Source organism: Schistocerca nitens, chromosome 12, assembly GCF_023898315.1.
Source record: "Schistocerca nitens isolate TAMUIC-IGC-003100 chromosome 12, iqSchNite1.1, whole genome shotgun sequence".
Classification (NCBI taxonomy): domain Eukaryota; kingdom Metazoa; phylum Arthropoda; class Insecta; order Orthoptera; family Acrididae; genus Schistocerca; species Schistocerca nitens.
The window spans coordinates 193,334,889-193,359,302 of record NC_064625.1 but is presented as its reverse complement, the minus strand read 5'-3'; the positions used below and the strand labels follow the sequence as shown (position 1 = coordinate 193,359,302).

At 46.4% G+C, this 24,414-nt stretch overlaps 1 protein-coding gene across 2 annotated transcripts in view; it reads right to left on the bottom strand.

Moving 5' to 3' along the window:
- The window catches only part of LOC126215157 (protein Lilipod), a 413,331-nt gene that overhangs the window by 167,738 nt on the left and 221,179 nt on the right, over positions 1 to 24,414 (bottom strand). For both annotated transcript variants that reach the window (XM_049941822.1, XM_049941823.1), the window contains exon 2: positions 5,121 to 5,245. In XM_049941822.1, coding sequence (XP_049797779.1) covers positions 5,121 to 5,245 — 125 coding nt within the window. The remainder of the gene's footprint in view (positions 1 to 5,120; positions 5,246 to 24,414) is intronic.

The following is a 24,414-nucleotide window of genomic DNA, read 5'->3' as shown; positions in this document are numbered from 1 at the left end:
GCTGCTACCTAGCGGGAACGATGTAAAACTCGAGAGTTTGCTCTTTTCTACTGTACGTTGTTCACGCACTTATGTCAAATATAATAGTTACGATTTTTTACAAATCGCATCATCCTTTTTGATACATCCTGTATTGCTTCCTACTACGTTCGTCTCGCGGAAACACCGCGAAGGTAGAAATTGGAGGCTGTAGCTCAAAGTGATGCTTACCAGCATTCGTTCTTATCGCGGAACAGTGACTCCTGGAATGCGAAAAAGGGGATGTAGCAATCGGACAAGAAAGCGACCTAATAAAAACGTGGTAAAAAGACACTCCGCACACGCAGACGAAAACTGCACAGTTTGAAGTCTGTCGAAACAGTTCTGAGGCTGTTGCTCTGAAGTTGCATCACGAGCCAAGTGGTTGAGGCAAGCATCACTGTTACACGTTTTGTGTGTGTTTTTTTCCCGACTGCTGACGTAGCAGCTCGCATGTAGATCTTCAAAAGTTGTAACAAGCTTGATCAGCGAACGCTCTGCTTCTTGGTGTCGGTCGTTTGACGTGAGTGTGGGACTGTGCTGGTCGAGTGCAGCGGCTGCAGCACTGCGCGCCTTCTGCCGGCCACGTCCAGTTCAGAACGGCTGAGCCGCCGCGGGCGCGGTGTCGGCGCGCTGCCACCCTCGGTCACTCGTGCGCATCGAATGTAAGTGTGCTACACTCTGAACACTGGCTAGAGTCTTCGAAAGGACTGTGACGTAACTGTCAGAATCAGCCTCTGCATTGTTACTGCAGGTTAAATAAAACCCACCGTTTAAATTTACCCAGAGAGAACAGATGCAACTACTTACACAGGGTGGTTCACGAAGATATGTAAATATTGTAATATGTTATTCTACAAGTAAAGCTAAAGAAAAAAGTTCGTACAAACATAAGTCAGCAAATATTTCGTTATAAAATAATGGCTAATAAAAGATTTTACATGAAATTTAGCAACTTCGCTAATACGAAGCCATTCCAAAACTGTACGAGGTTAAACTAAAGCACCATTTCCATTCATTTTGTTGTTATTGGTCTGCTGAATATAGTAAAAGGTGTCCCATACGTGTATCTGCAGTAGTTTTCCAGAACATCCAGAGAAGCAAAGGTTATTATACAAGTAAGTTTGTTTACTTACCATTAAGAATGTGGAAACGTTTATGTCGGTGTTGGCAACCGTTGGTGAGTTCAAAAAATGGCTCTGAGCACTATGGGACTCAACATCTGAGGTCATAAGTCCCCTAGAACTTACAACTACTTAAACCTAACTAACCTAAGGACATCACACACACCCATGCCCGAGGCAGGATTCGAACCTGCGACCGTAGCAGTCCCGCGGTTCCGGACTGCAGCGCCAGAACCGCGAGGCCACCGCGGCCGGCCTTGGTGAGTTGTTCCAGTAGTTTCCTAACCTTGAAACGAGATCGTTTTCTGTATTGCTCAGTGAAAGAACGTAACAGCAGTGTATTTAAGTGAAAGCACATAGTTAACTGTTGCAGTCTGTAGATTACTTACGAAATAGGGATGCCTTTCACACCATCATTTTTTAAAATTAAATTCTCTGCTTAACTTGAGAACTTTGTTTTTTAAATTCCAGACAGTTGCACAAATTGGCCCAAGCAGTTAATAAATTAAAAACTTAACGAAATTACGTCTTTGCTTCTCTGCATGTCGTGGAAAATACTACATATCTACGTCTGGGACATGTTTTATTAGATCCACCAGACCAACAACAACAAAATAAATGGAAACCGTCCCTTAATTTAACCTCTTACAGTTTTGGTATAGCTTCATATTAACGAAATTGCAAACTTTCATTAGCCGTAATTTGATAACGAAACATTTGCCGACTAATATTTGTATGAACTTTTTTCTTTAGTTTTACTTGTAGAATAACATATTAAAATATTTGCATATCTTCGTGAACCATCCTGTATTAGAAGAAAACCAAGCACACTGATCGCTAATAAGCAGCACATCCGTCATACCTTGTCGGTGTACAGCAGAAAGGACATTTGTGTCAGTTACTTAGTCCACACATCACATTACAGTGTGCAACGTGTCAACAGCACACACGGGCGCGCGCAAACCTACAAAAAATATTTACATGGCTACAAGTGTTTTACATCTACATTTATACTCCGCAAGCCACCCAACGGTGTGTGGCGGAGGGCACTTTACGTGCCAGTGTCATTACCTTCCTTTCCTGTTCCAGTCGTGTACGGTTCGCGGGAAGGACGACTGCCGGAAAGCCACTGTGCGCGCTCGAATCTCCCTAATTTTACATTCGTGATCTCCTCGGGAGGCATAAGTAGGGGAAAGCAATATATTCCTCATCCAGAAATGCACCCTCTCGAAACCTGGCGAGCAAGCTACACCGCGACGCAGAGCGCCTCTCTTGCAGAGTCTGCCACTTGATTTTGCTAAACATCTCCGTAACGCTATCTCGCTTACCAAATAACCCTGTGACGAAACGCGCCGCTCTTCTTTGGATCTTCTCTATCATCTCCTCTGTCAACCCGACCTGGTACGGATCCCACACTGATGAGCAATACTCAAGTATAGGTCGAACGAGTGTTTTGTAAGCCACCTCCTTTGTTGATGGACTACATTTTCTAAGCACTCTCCCAATGTATCTCAACCTGGTACCCGCCTTACCAACAATTAATTTTATATGATCATTCCACTTCAAATCGTTCCGTACGCACACTCCCAGATATTTTACAATAGTAACTGCTACCAGTGTTTGTCCCGCTATCATATAATCATACAATAAAGGATCCTCCTTTCTATGTATTCGCAATACATTACATTTGTCTATGTTAAGGGTCAGTTGCCACTCCCTGCAGCAAGTGCCTACCCGCTGCAGATCTTCCTGCATTTCGCTGCAATTATCTAATGCTGCAACTACTCTGTATACTACAGCATCATCCGCGAAAAGCCACTTGGAACTTGCGACACTATCTACTAGGTCATTTGCATATATTGTGGAAAGCAATGGTCCCATAACACTACCCTGTGGCACGCCAGAGGTTACTTTAACGTCTATACACGTGTCTCCATTGAGAACAACATGCTGTGTTCTGTTTGCTAAAAACTCTTCAATCCAGCCACACAGCTGGTCTGATATTCCGTAGGCTCTTACTTTGTTTATCAGGCGACAGTGCGGAACTGTATCGAACGCCTTCCGGAAGTCGAGAAAAATAGCATCTACCTGGGAGCCTGTATCTAATATTTTCTGGGTCTCATGAACAAATAAAGCGAGTTGGGTCTCACACGATCGCTGTTTCCGGAATCCATGTTGATTCCTACAGAGTAGATTCTGGGTTTCCAGAAACGACATGATAAGCGAGCAAAAAGCATGTTCTAAAATTCTACAACAGATCGTTGTCTGAGATATAGGTCTATAGTTTTGCGCATCTGCTCGACGATCCTTTTTGGAGACTGCGACTACCTGTGCTCTTTTCCAATCATTTGGAACCTTCCGTTCCTCTAGAGACTTGCGGTACACGGCTGTTAGAAGGGGGGCAACTTCTTTCGCGTACTCTGCGTAGAATCGAATTGGTATCCCGCCAGGTCCAGTGGACTTTCCTCTGTTGAGTGATTTCAGCTGCTTTTCTATTCCTTGGACACTTATTTCGATGTCAGCCATTTTTTTCGTTTGTGCGAGGATTTAGAGCAGGAACTGCAGTGCGGTCTTCCTCTGTGAAACAGCTTTGGAAAAAGGTGTTTAGTATTTCAGCTTTACGCGTGTCATTGCACGTTGACGTTAATGTGAGTGGACCGTGTATTTTTACTCGCGAATTTCTGTGTGGTATTGAAGGACCCGTTGAGGAGAAAAAAATATTTAATTTACATTCGAAATCACATCTGGCATCTATCAGGCATTTTACTTTCACGGTTAGGTTGTCAAAGATGTTCGTGTCTCCACCTACCACTCCTTTCTGTGCCGGAGTTCGATACATCGAAGGGTAATGCAGACCATTTTCCCTTCTAGTGATGCACTCGTCAATGTCTGTTACTCTCAAACTCAGGTGAACTGTTCATAACAAATTTGGTAAGTCAATAAATGTAGTACGAGGTTGCGGTTAATTGGCCTAGCTGCTGAAAGAGATGCCTGCCTGTATGTGTATCCCGCACGTAATTTAATTACTTTCGTTAATGTTTGCCTAAGTGAGGCGTTACCGAGAGTATTATCCCATAAGGCAAAAGTGAATGAAAATATGAAGAATAACTTACTGCATTCCGGATCCCTACTGTTGGCTCCTGTTCTTATGACAAGCCGAGGCCGTATGTTTCAGAAAGTATATTATATTGTTTTAGCAGTTCTCAGGGTTCTGTACGAAATGGGAAAAAACTCAGCCTTTATGGGATGACTTGTTTGTCCATCTCTCTCTCTCTCTCTCTCTCTCTCTCTCTCTCTGTGTGTGTGTGTGTGTGTGTGTGTGTGTGTGTGTGTGTGTGTGTGTGTGAGAGAGAGAGAGAGAGAGAGAGAGAGAGAGAGAGAGAGAGAGAGAGAGAGAGAGCGGGCGCCTGGTAAAAGCCTTTTTCTGAAGAACAAGTCGACACATCAAACGGGAATTTACGTCACATACTGAGGCCTCTGGTCCCCTGTCGATGTAAAAAATTGAAGCTTCTAAGTTTGTGCAGTGAAACACTGATTCATTACAATGTATACGGTGCTTCCCGTTGACCTAGAATGGCAAAATTTGGCAAGAAGCAAGGTTTCACAGCACAATTCAAGATACGAATCTGAAATCTGTTACATTGCAAGCATATAAGGCGGAAAAATATTTCTTTTGCCATTTGTCATCCGACTTCAAAATTGAAAATAAAACACACTCGGCAGTCTGGGAATCCCTGGGACCGATATCTCGCCAGTGTCAGTGTAGGTAACAGGTAAAGCTCGTACACATCCTGGATTCCTACAGGGGATAAAGCTACCCTGTTTGGGCGAGAAGCACTCACTAACATTCACGAAGGTGCCATTATTATTTTTTCTGTCGACGCTCCACAAGAATCTCGAAGCACGAGTGACTGTGCGTCCCGACACAAATACAACGGCGGACCTTCAACAGAAAGCAGGACTCGGCTCGCGCCTCACCTGATCTTGAAGACGGTCGCCTCCTCCTCGTCGATGGCGTAGTAGTCCTCCGAGCTGCGGCGCCGGAACCGCGCGATGACCGCGAACGCCGACACGTACAGCAGGATGAACAGCAGCAGGAAGATCTGCCGGCACACCAAGGGCTCCAGTCGTAATTCAAGCCAAATATACACTACTATATATACATCTACATCCATACTCCGCAATCCACCATACGGTGCGTGGCGGAAGGTACCTCGTACCACAACTAGCATCTTCTCTCTCTGTTCCATTCCCAAACAGAACGAGGGAAAAATGACTGCCTATATGCCTCTGTACGAGCCCTAGCTCTCTCTTATCTTTGTGGTCTTTCCGCGAAATGTAAGTTGGCGGCAGTAAAATTGTACTGCAGTCAGCCTCAAATGCCGGTTCTCTAAATTTCCTCAGTAGCGATTCACGAAAAAAATGCCTCTATTCCTCCAGAGACTCCCACCCGAGTTCCTGAAGCATTTCCGTAACACTCGCGTGATGATCAAACCTACCAGTAACAAATCTAGCAGCCCGCCTCTGAATTGCTTCTATGTCCTCCCTCAATCCGACCTGACAGGGATCCCAAACGCTCGAGCAGTACTCAAGAATAGGTCGTATTAGTGTTTTATAAGCGGTCTCCTTTACAGATGAACCACATCTTCAAAAAATTCTACCAATGAACCGAAGACGACTATCCACCTTCCCCACAACTGCCATTACATGCTAGTCCCACTTCATATCGCACTGCAATGTTATGCCCAAATATATAATCGACGTGACTGTGTCAAGCGCTACAGTACTAATGGAGTATTCAAACATTACGGGATTCTTTTTCCTGTTCATCTGCATTTATTGACATTAATCTATATTTAGAGTTAGCTGCCATTCTTTACACCAATCACAAATCCTGTCCAAGTCATCTCGTATCCTCCTACAGTCACTCAACGACGACACCTTCCCGTACACCACAGCATCATCAGCAAACAGCCGCACATTGCTATCCACCCTATCCAAAAGATCATTTATGTAGATACAAAACAACAACGGACCTACCACACTTCCCTGGGGCACTCCAGATGATACCCTCACCTCCGATGAACACTCACCATCGAGGACAACGTACTGGGTTCTATTACTTAAGAAGTCTGCGACCCACTCACATATTTAGGAACCAATCCCATACGCTCGTACCTTAGTTAGGAGTCTGCAGTGGGGCACCGAGTCAAACGCTTCCGGAAGTCTAGGAATATGGCATCCGTCTGATACCCTTCATCCATGGTTCGCGAGATATGATGTGAACGTTCGAGAAGAAACGATCCGGAGGCATAGTTACAGAAACCAGTAGCTCTACGTTAGAAATATTGAGACACTAGCCCCACTGTGGCACAAGGTGGTGAATGGCTGTCACAAAATTCCCGGGGCTGCGATGTTAACCAGTTCCGCACCTACAGCTGGACGTCGTCATTCGAGGTGAATCAGAGCCTCCTGAAGAGTTCAAAAATGGCCTAAACACAGGGAGAGAGGTCCGGACTGTGTGGAGGGTGGCCGAGAGCGTCGCATTTGAATTTATGCAGGAGTGCCGCGACTGTGTTGGCCGTACGAGGCTTTGTATTGCCGTGGAGCAGAATGAACCCACGGGTGAGATGGCCTGGTCGTTTTGATTTGACCTCTCGGCGAAGGGGGCCATCTCGGTCAAAGGAGGACGTCAGCACGACGATTCGCCTCGGGCGACGACGTGCAGCTGTACGTGCCGGACTGGTTAGCATCGCAGCCCCGGGAATTTTGTGAGACAGCCATTCACCGCCTTGTGGCACAGTGGGGCGAGTGTCTCAATACTTCTAACGTTCAGGTACTGGTTCCCGTAACTGTGCCTGCGGCTTGTCTCTCTTCGAACGCTCCTTATAAATACAAAACGTCGCTTCAAAAAATAACTTCCGCAATTTACTTTAAATTTTTATGCAATACACTAATAAACATTCGTGCGGACAGAGACAGGACACTTTTTAATGAACATAATTTATATGATACTCGTGAGACAGCGGCAATATCGGGTAGACAAGGCACAGAAAGGCAGCGCAGTGGCGGTTCTGCCGTTTGTACTGAGGCGAGTCGTGTGAAGAGGTGTCCGACCTCATTACGGCCGCACGATGGCAATTACCAGACTCTGAACCTGGAATCGTAGTTGCGGCTACACGCATGGGACACTCCGTTTTGGAAACCCAGTGTTACCAGTGTAAGAGGTCCACGACTAAGCAATTGGCTTTCAGCGCACTCGAGCAGATGTAACTTCGATGGAATGCTCACGCGCTGCCTGCGATATGTAAGCTGTAAGAGAATCTCAGACCAGAGAGCTGTGTCGGCGGAAACAGCAGTAGCAGTTGCAGCTCGCCGTCGGGCGATTGGAGCGGTCGTGCCTGAGGTAAAAGCAGCCGCGTGAATATGTAGTTTGTAACAACTCATTTTGTAGTATTGTTATATCAAGTCCCGTGTAAATGTTTTTAAAAATTTTAATAATAATCTTTCTTTTAAAGATAATATTTGACTATCATTCATGTGAATTTAAAGATTTTACTACTTTCTCCTATTCATGGTCATCCAGATTATGGTAAAGAAAAATCAGTTGTCTCTTTTTATACATGGTAAATGCCTCTCAGCACTATGGGACTCAACTGCTGAGGTCATTAGTCCCCTAGAACTTAGAACTAGTTAAACCTAACTAACCTAAGGACATCACAAACATCCATGCCCGAGGCAGGATTCGAACCTGCGACCGTAGCGGTCTTGCGGTTCCAGACTGCAGCGCCTTTAACCGCACGGCCACTTCGGCCGGCACATGATAAATCTATCGGCCAGCATTGCACTGGGCTGTGCCAGAAAAATTTCTTACAGGAGCAGATATATATACACGCGTTATCCGGCGACTTAATTGAGGTAGGAATTTTCAGTTTATTCAGATTGACTTTTCAGAGCCATGACGCAGCATTGCTGACGTCCAGATTTACCAGTTTAGGTTGACAGTCAATTATTGAAACGTTACATATATGTGTGTCAGAATTTTGTTGCGAGGTTATGGAAATTATCTGTTGGGAGGTTACACTAAATGTGAATGTTATAATTAAAATATCTGTTGGCAGGCTACAACAGTGTGCTGAGAATACAAAACTTCAGGCGTTACCTTCCTGCACAGACAATGTAGTGGCGGACGACTTTCACTTAACGACCGAGAGCAGCGGCATACGCGTAGAGTTTTCAGTGCTGACAGACAAGCAACAGTGCGTGAAATAACCGCAGAAGTCAATGCGGGACGTACGACCGACGTACCCGTCAGGACAGTGCAGCGATATGAGGCGTTAACGGGGTGTGACAGCAGACAACCGATGCGAATGTCTTAGCCAACAGCGTCACATCGCCCGTAGCGTCTCTCCTGGGCTCACGACTCTAGACGACTAGAAAACCGTGGCCCGTCAGGTGAGTCCCGATCTCAGATGCTGAGAGCTGATGGCAGGGTTCGAGTGTGACCCAGACCCCACGAAGACGGACACAGGCTGTCGACAAGCCACTGTGCAAGCTGGTGGTGGCTCGATAACGTTTACATCGAATGCACTGGCTGTCTGGTCCGAGGGAACCGAGCAGCGACTGGATGTCGTTATGTTCGCCTACTTGGACACCATCCGACTCCATGTTCCCGAGCAGCGATGGAATTTTTATCGATGACAATACGCCATGTTGTCCGCGATTGGTTTGGAGAACGTTCTAAACAGTTCGGGCGAATGATTTGGCCACCCAGACCAGCCGACACGAATCGCATCGAACATCTGTGGGACATAATCGGGAGGTCAGTTCGTGCACAAAGTCCTGCACCGGCAACACTTTCGCAATTGTGGACGGATCTAGAGGCAACATGGCCGAATATTTCCGCAAGGGACTTCCGGCGACTGATTGAAGTGCACGCCGGCATATCGAGTTGCTAAGCTTGTACGGGTCACGCAGGGTACGTTGTCCGTGTGTTGCGCCGTTTTGCAGTTGATGGGCAGTTCTTCGTTTGGCTTCCCAAAACCGAATAACAGGGCAGCAGTACCAGTGTCTCGTAGCTCGGCAGGCTCACAAATGAGAGATATCGTTACTAGCGGTCCCGGTACAGAAAAACAAACAGACTGCTCAAAGCGAACGAGGCACGATGGCCTGAGGTTTGATATCGGACTGAGCACACCGCGGAAATAAGCTCTTTTTTCCTGGCTCAAATTTACTGAGAGTCGCGAGCGCAGCGAAAAAATGCAGGTGACCGGAAAAGGGAGCTCGCCATTCATGTTAACTAAGAGTCATAAGAGATCGGTAGCACATAATCGGAAACCAATGGTCTATCGGCGACGTCTTTCTGTTGCAAGAATCCTACAATATACTGTAAGCTGAAACATTATGACGTTTGCAACAGTTCACCTGTGACTACAGTTACAACGGCAGATCGGAGGAATACCGATATGTTAATAGATTTTTTGTTTTGTTTTGGAATCTGTAACTTTCACGTAAAATTCGTGGCACTCTGTGTGACCCAGGAATGTTACACGCATAGCTGAACCAGAAAAATCTAAAAACGTTCGATATTTTCTCAACTCTGCAGCCCGTTGGTATTGCCTCGAGTACGTGGCTAATGTCAACACCCTTACACGGTAATACCGGCAGTATGAAATACAGACGGAATGAAACTTCTGTTCAAACCAATTCACAATACATACACAACATGTTTTTCGAAAATAGTCTTCAACAACGAAAAAAAAATTAATTTCAGATTAAGCTTATCCATTACGTACGTTTAAGACCCCTGATTGTTTATACAGAAAACTGGAATAGCTAGTTCAAGAAAGTCACTGCTTGCTGTGTCCTGTATTTATATTAAATCAACTTGAGGTTGATTGAAACCCAGGACACTTTTCGTAACTGCTGCTGATTGTTCTCTTAACCTTATTGCAGGATTTCTCTTTTTAAAATAAAAAAAACACTCTTTGAGCCATTTTAGTAATTTTACTGAAATTGTGCTTAAGACTCACTACTTCGGCAAGGTCATTGGAAATTCGACACAACTCAATTGCGGACGAGCCACTGAATAAGGTGCCCACGCACTCACATGGTTCTAATCGCTGGCTCTGAGCACTATGGGGCTCAACATCCGAGGTCATCAGTCCCCTAGAACTTAGAACTACTTAAACCTAACCTAACCTAACCTGAGGACATCACACATCCATGCCCGAGGCAGGATTCGAACCTGCGACCGTAGCGTCGCGCGGTTCCACACTGAAGCGGCTAGAACCTCACCGCCACACAGGCCGGCTACTCACACGGTTAACTAATTCTAGTTCTCGTTCACGGCTGAAATCAGATATTCTCCTCAAGGAGGGTATCTTGTCTGAATTTTATTTTAATCGAACATGAGGTGTAATTTTCAGTATTTTCAGCGCTTATGACACTGTTCAGTGATCTTCTTGACTTCACGAAACTTAATTCTTTTAGGGATTTTTTCAGACCCTTTAGCCCCCTCTGATTTTCTTTTTCTTTGTGATAAAAACACCTGCAGCCGTCCTTATGATTTTATTTTATTTTGTCGCTGCCAGTTTCAACGTTTCAGTGCGTCATCTTCAGGCTGTTGATGGTTGGAGTGCCGACACATTATCTGCGTATCCAGTAATGCTGGCAACTGATGTGTTGCGCATGAGGACTATATCAACCTGTATGGCATCAAAAACAGCCTGAAGATGACGCACTGAAGCGTTTAAACTGGTAGCGACAAAATGAAGTAAATCATGAGGACGGCTGTGGGTGTTTTTATTTAATCACGATAGTAAACGGGCGTCGTCCCAGTGCCCTCCTGTTACAAGGATGGATGGATATACAAAAGCTTTCTTTTCCTTGTCCTCGCCATCTGAGATTAGATGTAACTCTTTACATAACTGTAAACAACATTATTTCTGAAATTTAGAGCATGGGGAAATATCAAAACCCTGTTTGTTCTATTTTCAGACCTAAACATTTGACCACTGCACACGATTTTTTGTATTCTTCTTGCCCCCTGCTGAATTGCAAGTTTCTCCACGATTCAGATGAAACTGCCCATCGAAACTGGCTACAAATATAGATGAACTATATGTGCAACACTTTCTCAAATTCAATTTAGTGCACAAAAATCATTCTCTTTCATTTATTTTTGATGTGTGTGTGTGTGTGTCTTATCTGTACACAGGTCATCCCTGGCGAAATGGTCAATACTCAGGGGTGTGACAGGATAGACATAGCACACTGTCAGGTTTACACATGTACTACTAGTAGAAAACAAAACAACATGCGTTTTACAAAGTTTTTAAAATATTCGCATCTATGCGCAATCACAGATCTCACATTACAGATATTTTACAGTTCACAACAAATGTTCGAACATCCCACCCTCAAGTGCCTCGAGTACCCCTGCGTGTTTCCTGATGAGGGCAACAGCGTCCGTGGCGCCACCAAGCAGTTCATCTCGCGTATCCACCTTTTGCCTGTCTACCTCTCACTTCCTCCACAAACAAATATCTACTGGCGTTAGGTCTGTACAACCGTGACCTATGCAGCGATTAGGTTTAAGTGCTGTTGAGATGCTGCCTCACACGGCCGATAAAACTTGGAGCCACTACGTCAAGTATACTGCAGTCCGCGTAGTTCGTGGCACGTCCTCAACGTGTTCTGCCCAAAGAATGCAAGTAACTCCCGTGTCATTCGCTCTTCTGAAAATGACTGCTCCTTTCAACGTTTTACCGATGACGCCGCACGATACACTGATTGAAAAACGAACTTGGAAATTGGTTTCGAAGGTAGCGTGTGGCTTATCCTGCAAACATCGACGCCATTCCGTGTAGATCTCGCTTTATCGGTAAGTAGTATTAATGGAAGAAAATGACGATTGTCATTTAACTACTTGCAAAATTCAAGTCGTGTGGTATTGTCGCGAACGTCAAATGTTAAATGGGTCCAAGTTTTTGCGCGTGTAATGTTCGCTGTACTCGTGTTCGTGCTTGTAATAGGACTGCGCTATTGCTGCGCTGTGCTGTAAAACCTGGTAAGCGTCGGAAAACGCCGACGGTATTCTTCGGTAGTACTACCATCCCAGAAGCCGTAAACACATACCGCATCTGCACACTCTTCATTAATCTAGGTGTGTGTACAAACTTCTCGCTGATAAACTCTCGCAGTACTACACTCACCACACACCGTGCACAACCGTGCGTTCAGTGGGCCGTTTTAAAGACAGAAAGACTTCCCCATCAAAAAAGGTCAAAAGCAACGAGATAGATTAGGCTGGAACAAAACGTCAAAGACAGGTTGCGTGTCTAAGAGACACACGTCCGCGGCATTAGCCCAAAAAGAAATGTACGAGGTTCGTTCAATAAGTAATGGCCCACATTTTTAAAAAAATATACAAAGCAAACTTCCTTGTTGGTGCTTAACGTTTGATGCTTGTTCTGTGCGCCGGTGAAGTTTCGAACCGTTCTGGCAGATGGCAGAGCCGTAGTACTGCGTCAAACTGGCGTCTACACACGAGTCACTTTACAACCAACGTGCTGTTATTAAATTCTCGTGTACAGAAAAAGAAACCGCGGTGGACATCCATAAACGTCTGTTTACAGTGTATGTTGATGCTGCAGTTGGTAGGAGTACAGTTGGACGACGGGTAGAGAAAGTCACAGCGCCAGGAAACGCAGAAGCAGAGCTCCCCGGCCAGCCACGCTCGGGACGCCCTGCCTGCCACAGCCACTGCTCCAGGCGTGCCGAGTCGTGCGGACGCCGTTATCCGTGCCGACCGGCGCATCACAGCTCGGCAGCTGGCCCTACAGTTGTCGGTCGTCCATCTCTGGGCCGCTTAAAGATTCTCTACGGGGAACACACTTTGGAGGTGACGGAGAGTGTCAGTCGTGCAGTGAAAACATGTCTGCACCTACAGAACAAGAGCTTTTACCAGGAGGGAATACGTGCTCTTCCACAACGTTGGCGTACGACGATAGAATGTGATGGAGACTACGTAGGAAAATAGGACACGGACAAGACATGTTGGACTATATTGTCACCAAATTCTGACCCTTAACAATAAATATGCTCTGAGAAGAAAAATGTGGGGCATTACATATTGAACGCCCCTTGTACATTAAATGCGTTCTACTTAAGGAAACATTCGGAACAGGGCATATGTCACAGGAAAGTTTTTGCTTCAAATGAGCATTGCTCGCATACCCCTGAATATCGACAATTCATGCTGGGACGCCCTGTATAGTCATCAATATTCCAGAATAGCGATGGGAAAAACCCGTTAGTTAAAACCGATGCCGGTATTGTGATTCTGAATAACCGGTATTTTTTTATATTAGTTTCGTCGCGGTTATAACGTGTTTCTGTATAGTTTTTTTTAACGATTAGCACGTAAAACACTGGTATGTAAAATGTCATAGCACAGGTGCTAAAATTTTTAGTTTCTAAATAAAACTTTAAAAAATGAGTACTATCTACTAACAAAAATGAAACATGTATTTGGTTATTATAAAAAATGGGAATAGCGATCAGAGCTATTTTAATAACTACGGTTACAGATAGACATAGGAAACGGTACAGCAATACCGACAGATTGGGCAACAAATACTGCGCGATGAATTAATCCATTACTGAAATTTCAACCATTGTGAAGTTTCTTGCTGGTAAATGTTGTATTTTGGTTACTGTCTAAATTTTTCATTTCAATTTTTTGATAGATCGTTTTTAGTTTTGACATTAAATAATGAACTGTATTCGTATTTCTGCTACGAACTAAGTCAACATACTTCATTACAAAACGTTCTCCTTCGAAGTAACTAAAGAAAAACAACGCCACAGATTTTCCACAACAGCTTATTATATGTCTGCCATTTCTATGAAATACTTAAACAGAAATGAAATTGAACCAACATTAATATATTAAAAACTTAACAGCTCATTCATTCTTTATAATGAAAATATAGAGTAGTACATCTTCTGTCCGTGTTTATGTACACTGAAGAGCCAAACAAACAGGTACACCTGTCCAATATCGTGTAGGGCCCCCGCGAGTACGCGGAAGTGCCGGAAGACGACTTGGCATGGACTCGACTAATGTCTGAAGTAGTGCTGGAGGGAGCTGGCACCACGGATCCTGCAGGGCTCCGCATAAATCCGTAAGGGTACGAGGGGGTGGAGATCTCTTCCGAACAGCACGTGGCAAGGCATGTCAGACACGATCAATGAGGTTCATGTATGGGGAGTTTGGTGGACACCTGAAGTGTTTAAACTCAGAAGTGTGTTGCCGGAGCCACTGTATAGAAATTCTGGACGTGTGGAGTGCCGCATTATCCTACTGGAATTGCCCAAGTCCGTCGGAATGCACAATGGACACGAATGGATGCAGGTGATCAGAGAGGATGCTTACGTACGTGTCATCTGTAGATTTGTATCTAGGGGTACCAGGAAGTCCATATCACTCCCACTGCACACGCCCCACACCATTACAGAGCCTCCACCTGCTCGAACAGTCCCCTGCTGACATGCAGGGTCCACGGATTCACGAGGTTGTCTCGACACCCGTACACGTCCATCCTCCTCTCGATACCATGTGAAACGAGACACGTCTGACCAGGATACATGTTTCCAGTCATCAAAAGTCCAATGCCAGTGTTGACGAGACCAGGCGAGGCGTAAAGCTTTGTGTCGTGCAGTCATCGAGGGTACGTGGATGGGCCTTCGAAAGCCCATATCGATGATCTTTGTTTGAATGGTTCGCATGCCGAGACTTGCTAACGGCGCAGCATTGAAATCTGTAGCAATTTGCGGAAGGGTCGCACTTCCGTCACGCTGAACGATTGTCTTCAGTCGTCGTCGGTCTCGTTCTAGCAGGATCTTTTTCCAGCCGTAGCGATGTCAGAGATTTGATGTTTTACCAGATTCCTGGTATTCACAGTATACTCGCGAAACGGTCGTAGAGGAAAATCACCACTCCATCGCTACCTCGGAGATGCTGTGTCCCATCGCCCCGACTCCAACACCACGTTCAAAGTCAGTTAACTCTCGATAACCTGCCACTGTAGCAGCAGTAACCGATGTAACAACTGTGCCGGACACTTGTCGTCCTATGTAGGGCGATGTCGTCCGCAGCGCCGTATTCTGCCTGTTGACATATCTCGTATTTGAACACGCATGCTATACAGTTTTTTGAGTTTCAGTGTACTATGCCTCTCTGTATGTGCAGCCTTTCGAAACCGAAGGCATAACGCGAAAAATTGATTAATGCAACCTCTGTTTTCACTATTCAGTTATTCGTAATACCAAAATAGTGGTGTATGAGCATTATCCATGACACGATTTTTGAACAGAGTTTTACGAAAAGTAGGGAACGATTGTCGGACTACGTTTTCTTCTATTTAGCTATTTTATTTGATATTTTGATTGTAGCTATCTCGAAACATAAAACGCAAAAGTCTGAGGGAGTCTCGGAATTGTCCGATGTTCGCTGTAAGTCAACGTTTATCGCTGGAAATAATACTAAAAGGAAACAGAAAATGTTATTTGGGAAATCGGTTATTCTGAGCGGTTTGGAGAGCCGGGCTACACTGGAGGTGAAGAGAGCGGTTGTTCCGGCGGTGACCGCCACAGCGGGAAAGGGCGGCCCGGCTGGGGAGGAGGTGGGACGTGCCGCGGCGTGCCCGTCAGTCGCCCGATAGTGACGGGCCGGGCCGGGCCGAGGCCGAGGCTGAGCCGACACCGGGGCAGAGTTCTGGGACCGGCGACAACTCGCTCTCACTTGTACAGCGGATTCTGCGGTTCCAGTTGCCGTGATCCGAGTTTCCCTCCCCGTCTGTTTCATTTATACTCCACGCAACACACTCCAGTGGCACAGCTTTGTTTATTCCCCGCTAAATCATTAATTTAAAAAATAATGTAGAAAAATGTTGATTTTCAAATTGTTGCTCACTCTTAGGACAAGGGCAGCAAGCGGGGAAAGTGAGTCTTCGAAAGAACACACTCCACGGAGATCGCGCAGTTGTGAAACACTATATTTTTAGATTTCCAGAAGGCTTTCGACACCGTTCCTCACAAGCGTCTCCTAACAAAAATGGGTGCCTGTGGAATATCGCCTCAGTTGTGCGACTCGATTCGTGATTTCCTGTCAGAAAGGTCACAGTTCGTAGTAACAAACGGAAAGTCATCGAGTAAAACAGAAATAATATCTGGTGGTCCCCAAGGAAGTGTTATAGGCCTGCCGGCCGCGGTGGTCTAGCGGTTCTAGGCGCGCAGTCCGGAACCGCGCGACTGCTACGGTCGCAGGTTCGAATCCTGCCTCGGGCGTGGATGTGTGTGATGTCCTTAGCTTAGTTAGGTTTAAGTAGTTCTAAGTTCTAGGGGACTGATGACCACAGTAGTTAAGTCCCATAGTGCTCAGAGCCATTTGAACCATTTGTTATAGGCCCTTTATTCTTCCTGATCTATATTTACGACATCGGTAAAGATCTGAGTAGCTCTCTTACATTTTTTTGCAGATGATGCTGTCATTTAGCGCCTTGTAAAGTCATCAGATGACAAAAATGAATTGCAAAATGATTTAGATAAGATATCTGTATGGTGGGAAAAAGTGGAAATTGACCCTGAATAAAGACAAGTGTGAAGTTATTCACATGAGTACTAAAAGAAATTAGCTAAATTTCGATTACGCGACAAGTCACACAAATCTGAAGGCTGTAAATTCAACTAAATACTTAGGGATTACAATTACAAATAACCTGAACTGGAACGATCACACAGATAATGTTGTGGGTGGAGCAAACCAAAGACTGAGATTCACTGCCAGACCACTCAGAAGGTGCAACAGGTCTACTAAAGAGACTGCTTACACCACGCTTGTCCGCCCTATTCTGGAGTACTGCTGCGCGGTGTGGGATCCGCATCAGGTGGGACTGACGGATGACATCGAAAAAGTTCAAAGAAGGGCAGCTCGTTTCGTATTATGGCGGAATAGGGGAGATAGTGTCACAGACATGTACGTGGAGTGGCAATCATTAAAACAAAACCGTCTTTTGTTGCGACGGGATCTTCTCATGAAATTTCAATCACCAGTTTTCTCCTCCGATTGCGAAACCATTCTCTTGGCACCCACCTACACAGGGAGAAATGATCATCACGATAAAATAAGAGAAATCAGGGCTCGCACAGAAAAATTTAAGTGTTCGTTTTTCCCGCGCGCCGTTCGAGAGTGGAACGGTAGAGAGAGAGCCTGAAGGTGGTTCTTTGAACCCTCTGCCAAACTTTATTGTGAATAGCAGAGTAATCACGTAGACGTAGATGTAATACTAATAACTAGCAGGTATGAAACACTATATGTAAATTGGGGGGGGGGGGGGTGTAATCAGTGCTATCAACTGGACAACTGGAGCAGGACATTACGCGAAATCAGCGGCGACGGGAGAAATTTCCACGGACTGTCACGGCCGACACACATTCCAATCGGGAGCCACCGATCCTGGCTAGTAAGCAGGAGGTCCCGGGTTCCAATCTAGTTCGGTACACATTTTGACTAGTCCCCGCTGATTCCGCTGCGGCTGGTAGCAGTGATCCCCCTTCAATTTAGGCAACGTGAGGAAAAACCGTTTTTGTCCACGACTTGCGATAAATTGGTTACACATTCTCGTCAAACAACATCCGAGCCGGACTAACCCAAAACAAGAACTGTAACAGTGATGTGCCACAAGGAATGATCAGTATTCAGCGATACGATAGGAATGGTATGCCCAGCGTACATCGGCTCTAGCACGCACGCCTTCAGTGCTACGCGCAGTTACTCACCCTCACTGCTACGGAACACACCAGTGCCAGTACACTGAGGCGACGAAAGTCATGGGATATCTCGTAATATACGAGCGAGGTAAGCAAAAAAGAATTATTTTGTACAACCTATATACTTCCAAACTGTTTACAAAGCAACCTTATCGCCTTCAAATGATTCTCCTTTAGAACTAATAATTTTGTCCCACCGGTGCTCCCACTGTTCTAAACATTTTGTATGCCATCTTTAGAAATGACTAACAGCTCCTCCCTCTTATTTTTTTCTTCTTCTTCACTTCTTCCATTTTGTCAAATCGGTGTCCTTTCGTGCCCCTTTTCATCCGTGGGAATAAGGAAGTCATACGGAGCCAGGCGAGGCGAGGCGAGGCATGTGCGTGGGGCTGCGGAAGCGTGCCATTTTCAGCCGAAGACAGTCTGACAGACGTGGCTGTGTGTGCAGGTGTGTCAGGACCCGAGGTACAAACCTGGCAGCAACCCTTTTCATTCCCAAAGCTCCAAGATAACCCACTAATCTCTTCACAGCTGATCAATTGTCTGGCGACGGTCCACGAGCACAAACTCTCTATTTTTTTTCAATATTTTCGTCTATTCGGGCAACTGATGGACGGCTAGAATGAGGTTTGTCACCAAGCGACATGTCGCCATTTCTAGAGTATTTGAATTGTATCCGTTCTAGTATCAAATTTACTCTGGAATAGAAAAAGACGGCTGCTTCCCCTTTTTGGACGTTGTCGTTCGCCGTAAAGTTGACGGCACGTTAGGACATGTCGTATATCGTAAACCAACGCGTACAAATCTATATCCACATGCCAGTAGCTGCCATCACCATTCGCAGATCACAGGTGTCCTCAAGACCTCAGTGAATAGGGCGCACTGTATATCCGATAAAGATAATTTGCAAGAAGAGCTCTCATACCTCAAAATCATTCTTAAAGCGAATGGGTTTTCTCCGCAACAAATTCGTACAGCAGTTCCTTCAGATCTAGTGCGTTTTTTTGCCCTATGTGGGCGCTCTTTCCTCGAAGATACGCCGTATTCTCGAGAAACGCTGTGTTACGGTGACGTTCCACGAACATTGCAGCTTTACTCGGCTCTGTACAGGACGGTTTATTGCTTTCTAACGTGGGTGTTTATCAGATTCGCTGCGTAAATGGTGAGAAGTCGTACATACGTAAAACAACACACACCATTCTTGTGAGATACGTGGAACATCGAAGGTACACACGCTTATGACAGCCACAAAAGTCAGCTGTGGTCGAACGTTTTGTTGATACAGGGCATTCCATGAACTACAGTGATGTGAAGATCCTAACATCCGTCTCTTCCTTTTGGGATGCTGTCTTCGAGGAAGCTACAGACACTGCATTAGCTAATAATTTAACAAATAGAGGTAACGGTTTTAATTTGGACGCACGGATTCCGGCTCTCGGTACAATTAAACAGCAGAGAAGTCCTGATGGTGTCATCGCCGCCGAACACACGTAGAAGAGCGAATCGAATGTCCGTACGACTTCGCCAGAGCCGGTGCGTGTGTAAGCGTATCTCTCTGCCGCCGAGCAGCGTCGTCTCGTAACTGGCGGTCGCGGTGAACCAGATACCGCCGCGCCTGGCACTTTGTAGTCAGTTTTCCAATTCATTCTGAGGATGGACGGACGATACGCGGCCGAAATATCACCAGAAGAAAGTTGACTTGCTCGGCAACATGCGCGAAATGTAATGGACTGGACAATATAAATGTAATCGACGTATGTTAGCAATGAGTATATATCTCTCTATGCTGAACAGCTCCCAGGACAGTGAGATGGACAGAACGAGCCTTTTCCGTTATTCTGTTTTACATCACCCCCATTTCCCAGAACTACTGAACATAGAAGTTGACTATGGATATTGTACACACAGTCCCTTTGACTGTTCAGAGATGTCACTAAACCCGCCCAAAGATGTAAACAGCCATGCATGAGCAGCGGCTATATGACGGAGGCGGTCCGACAGCCGATCAGTTCCAGTGATTCCACGAGGAAGGAGGTACACGGCTCTTGTTCTCTGTAGTTCAACCGTGCTTAGACGGTCAGTACCGCGATTCGATCGCGTCCGCATTGTACCAGGAAGGACTCTCGACAAGGGAAGTGTCCAGGCGTCTCGGAGGGAACCAAAGCGATGTTGTTCGGACGTGGACGAGATGCAGAGGGGCAGGAACTGTCGATGTCATGCCTCGCTCAAGCTGCCCGAGGGCTGCTAGTGCAGTGCATGACCGCTACCTACCGATTATGGCTCGGAGGAACCCTGACAGCAACGCCACCCTGTTGAATAATGCTTTACGTGCAGCTACAGGACGTCGTCTTATGACTCATACTGTGGGCAATATGCTGCACGATGCGCAACTTCACTCCCGACGTCCATTGCGAGGTTCCTCTTTGCAACCACGACACCACACAGTGCGGCACTGATGGGCCCAAAAACACGCCGAATGGAGCGCTCTGGATTGGCATCACGTTCTCTCCACCGGTGAGTGTCGCATACGCCTTCAACCAGGCAATCGTCGGAGACGTGTTTGGATGCAACCCCGTCAGGCTGAACGCCTTAGACACACTCTCCAGCGAGTGCAGCAAGGTGGGAAGGTGGGGGTTCCCTGCTGTTTTGGGGTGGCATTATGTGAGGCCGACGTACGCCGCTGGTGGTCACGGAAGGCGCCGTAACTGCTTTACGATACGCGAATGCTATCCTCCGACCGATAGTGCAACCATATCGGCAGCAAATTGGTGAGGCATTCGTCTTCGTGGACGACAATTCCCGACCTCATCGTGCACATGTTGTGAATGACTTCAGGATAACGACTAGAGTGGCCAGCAAGTTCTCCAGACATGAATATCGAACATGCCGGGGATAGACTGAAAAGGGCTGTTTATGGACAACCAGGGATCTACGCCGAGTCGCCGTCGAGGAGTGGGACATTCCAGACCGACAGTGCCTCGATGAACTCATGGACAGTATGCCACGACGAATACAGGCATGCATCAATGCAAGAGGACGTGCTACTGGGCATTAGAGGTACCTGTGTGTACGTGTACAGCAATCTGGAACACCACCTCTGAAGGTCTCGCTGTGTGGTGGTACAGCATGCAATGTGTGGTTCACATGAGCAATAAAAAGAGCGGAAATGATGCTTATGTTGATCTCTGTTCCAATTTTCTGTACAGGTTGCGGAACTCTCGGAACTGAGGTGACTCTTTTTGATGTGTGTATTATTCTTGCTGCCTCACTTTTGCCTTTCACCTACAAATGTAGTTCCCCGTCATCTCAATCAGTTTGCTCCTATCTTCTTATTGTGTGTGTGCAGTGCAGCACCGTACCTGGACAGCTACCTCTCTGCAGGCTCTGATCGCCAGGTGGTGTCGATCACACTAGTCTTAGTTCACCTGTTGCCAACCTGGAGTAGCCTCCGAGTTACGTGATTCTTTTCGTAATGTTCCAACTTGCGCTCATTTATCCGTTATCGTGGTACCAACTGCCTAAAGCTCTCGGCACACGGACCGTGCACCCGAACGTTGAACGTTGAGCGTGCCGAGTTTCTGACGTCATAGCAATATCTGTCATGTCAGATATTCTGAGCGTGCGTCTGAGCGTTGACCAATGAGATGGCACAACGCCACCTACGTCACACGCATGCCCTCTCCCTTCAGTGAGGAGTTGTGAGGCGCAATAATGGCATTCAGTTCGAGCCTATATGTATATATGCCGTTTCTGAGCACCAGCAAATTGAGAATCACTGGAAAACCCGTTGTTAACTGTGTGATTCGTTCCAATAAAATAATGAGAAACATCATATTCGTGGCAAAAGAATTATTGTAACTTACGTATTATGAGAGTAGGCTATTTGAAGGCAGCGACACACTGAAGATACGCTCAAAACACATTGTTCTTGGTACAATTTGTTATAATTAAATTTCAATTAGCTACATATCTACTATTAAGGTTTTCACCAAGTAGTAAGTTACTATTATTAAGAAGAACAGGTGTTTTTTTTTTTGTTTTGTTTTAGGGCGCAAAACTGCTATGGTCATTAGCGCCCAGCCCGTGACTTAGGAAACAGTAAAAAAAACGAAATTGAAAACCAGCAGCAATGAGAACAAAGTCATAAAATTGGAGAAACTAAAAGCAGAAGGAAGGCTTAAAAATCCACTACAGAAAGGGGTTGGTTGTCTCCAAAAAAAGCTTCAAATGACTGACGTCATTTCACTAGCACTAATAAACTGGGGAACGCGGTCGGCTGAGCGCGTGTCATCTGCTAAAATCGACGATAGATCAGGCGATAGCTGTAGACGGGAGCGTAACGGATTAAAACAGGGGCATTCAATTAAAAGGTGGCTTACCGTCCACAGCTGAGAGCAGTGGGGACAGAGAGGGGGAGGATCACCGCTTAAAAGATGTCGATGGCTAAAAAGACAGTGCCCTATCCGGAGTCTAGCTAAAATTACCTCCTCCCGACGACGCGTTCGGGAGGAAGAAGTCCAAGCGCAAGGAAGAGCTTTCACTTCCCGCAATTTATTATTGGGAAGTGTTGACCAATGCGCGTGCCATAAATGAACAACACGACGACATAAAACGCTCCGTAGATCGCAGAAAGGAATCGATGGAATAGCTGGCCGAGGAAGAGAGACTGCAGCCTTGGCTGCAATATCGGCCGCCTCATTTCGCCGTGTCCCGGGAGCCAGAGGAACGCCACTGAGACGCCCCCCAGGTGGAGCAAGCGCAGACAGTCCTGAATCCGGTGCACCAGAGGGTGCACAGGATAAAGAGCCTGGAGACTGAGGAGAGAGCTGAGAGAATCTGAGCAGATTACGTACTGTATCCGCTGATGGCGGCGGATGTAGTGGACAGCCTGGAGAACAGCGAAAAGCTCCGCAGTATACACCGAACACTGGTCGGGAAGCCGAAAGGGATTTGGGGTGTCGCCAACAATATAGGCACTCCCTACACCTAACGATGTTTTCGAGCCGTCGGTGTAAATAAATGTGGCGTCCGTCATTTGTGCACATAGAGCAGCAAATGCCCGACGATAAACAAGTGTAGGGGTACCATCCTTGGGAAATCGACAAAGGTCACGGAGCAGGCAGATCCGGGGACGGAGCCATGCCGGTGCTGTACCCCAAGTTGTCAAGAAGGTTTTAGGAAAGCGGAAGGAAAGAGAATGGAGCACTTGACGGAAGCGGACGCCCGGGGGTAGTAAGGAGGAGGAGCGGCCTGCATACCCTACATCAAAGGAGGCGTCGAAAAAAATGGCATGGGCTGGACTAGCTGGCATGGAAGACAGATGGCTAGCATATCGACTCAGAAGGACTGCTCGCCGATTGGACCGGAGGTTCAGCAGGCTCAGCATAAAGGCTTTCCACAGGGCTGGTGTAAAAAGCTCCAGACACTAAACGTAATCCACGGTGGTGGAGAGACTCGAGACGCCGAAGAATAGACGGCCAAGCAGAGGAGTAGACTATGCTTCCATAATCCAATTTCGAGCGCACTAATGCGCGATAGAGGCGGAGAAGGACCACTCGGTCCGCTCCCCAGGAGGTACCATTCAGGACACGGAGGGTGTTAAGGGATCGCAGACAGCGAGCCGAAAGATAGGAAACGTGGGAGGACCAGCACAGTTTTCTGTCAAACATAAGACCCAAGAATTTAGCGACGTCTGAAAACGGAAGGTTGACAGGACCTAGATGTAAGGAGGGCGGAAGAAACTCCTTACGTCGCCAAAAATTAACACAAACGGTCTTACTGGGAGAAAAACGGAAGCCGGTTTCGATGCTCCAAGAGTGGAGGCGATCGAGACATCCTTGAAGACGTCGTTCAAGAAGGCTGGTCCGTTGAGAGCTGTAGTAGATCGCAAAATCGTCCACAAAGAGGGAGCCCGAGACATCAGGAAGGAGACAATCCATAATTGGATTTATGGCAATGGCAAACAGTACAACACTCAGCACGGAGCCCTGGGGTACCCCGTTTTCTTGGGAGAAAGTACGGGAGAGAGTAGTGTTCACCCGCACCCTAAATGTGCGCTCTTCCGTAAATTCGCGAAGAAAAAGGGGCAGCCGGCCTCGAAAGCCCCAAGAGAACAGTGTGCGGAGGATGCCTGTCCTCCAACAGGTATCGTATGCTCTCTCCAGATCAAAAAATATTGCTACCGTTTGGCGTTTCCGGACAAAATTGTTCATGATATAAGTGGAGAGAGCAACAAGATGGTCAACTGCAGAACGATGCTTTCGGAATCCGCATTGGGCAGGTGTTAAAAGACTGCGGGATTCCAGCCACCACGCTAAACGGTAATTCACCATACGCTCCAAAACCTTACAGACACTACTCGTGAGAGAAATGCGGCGATAGCTAGAGGGGAGATGTTTGTCCTTTCCAGGTTTCGGAACAGGAACGACGATAGCTT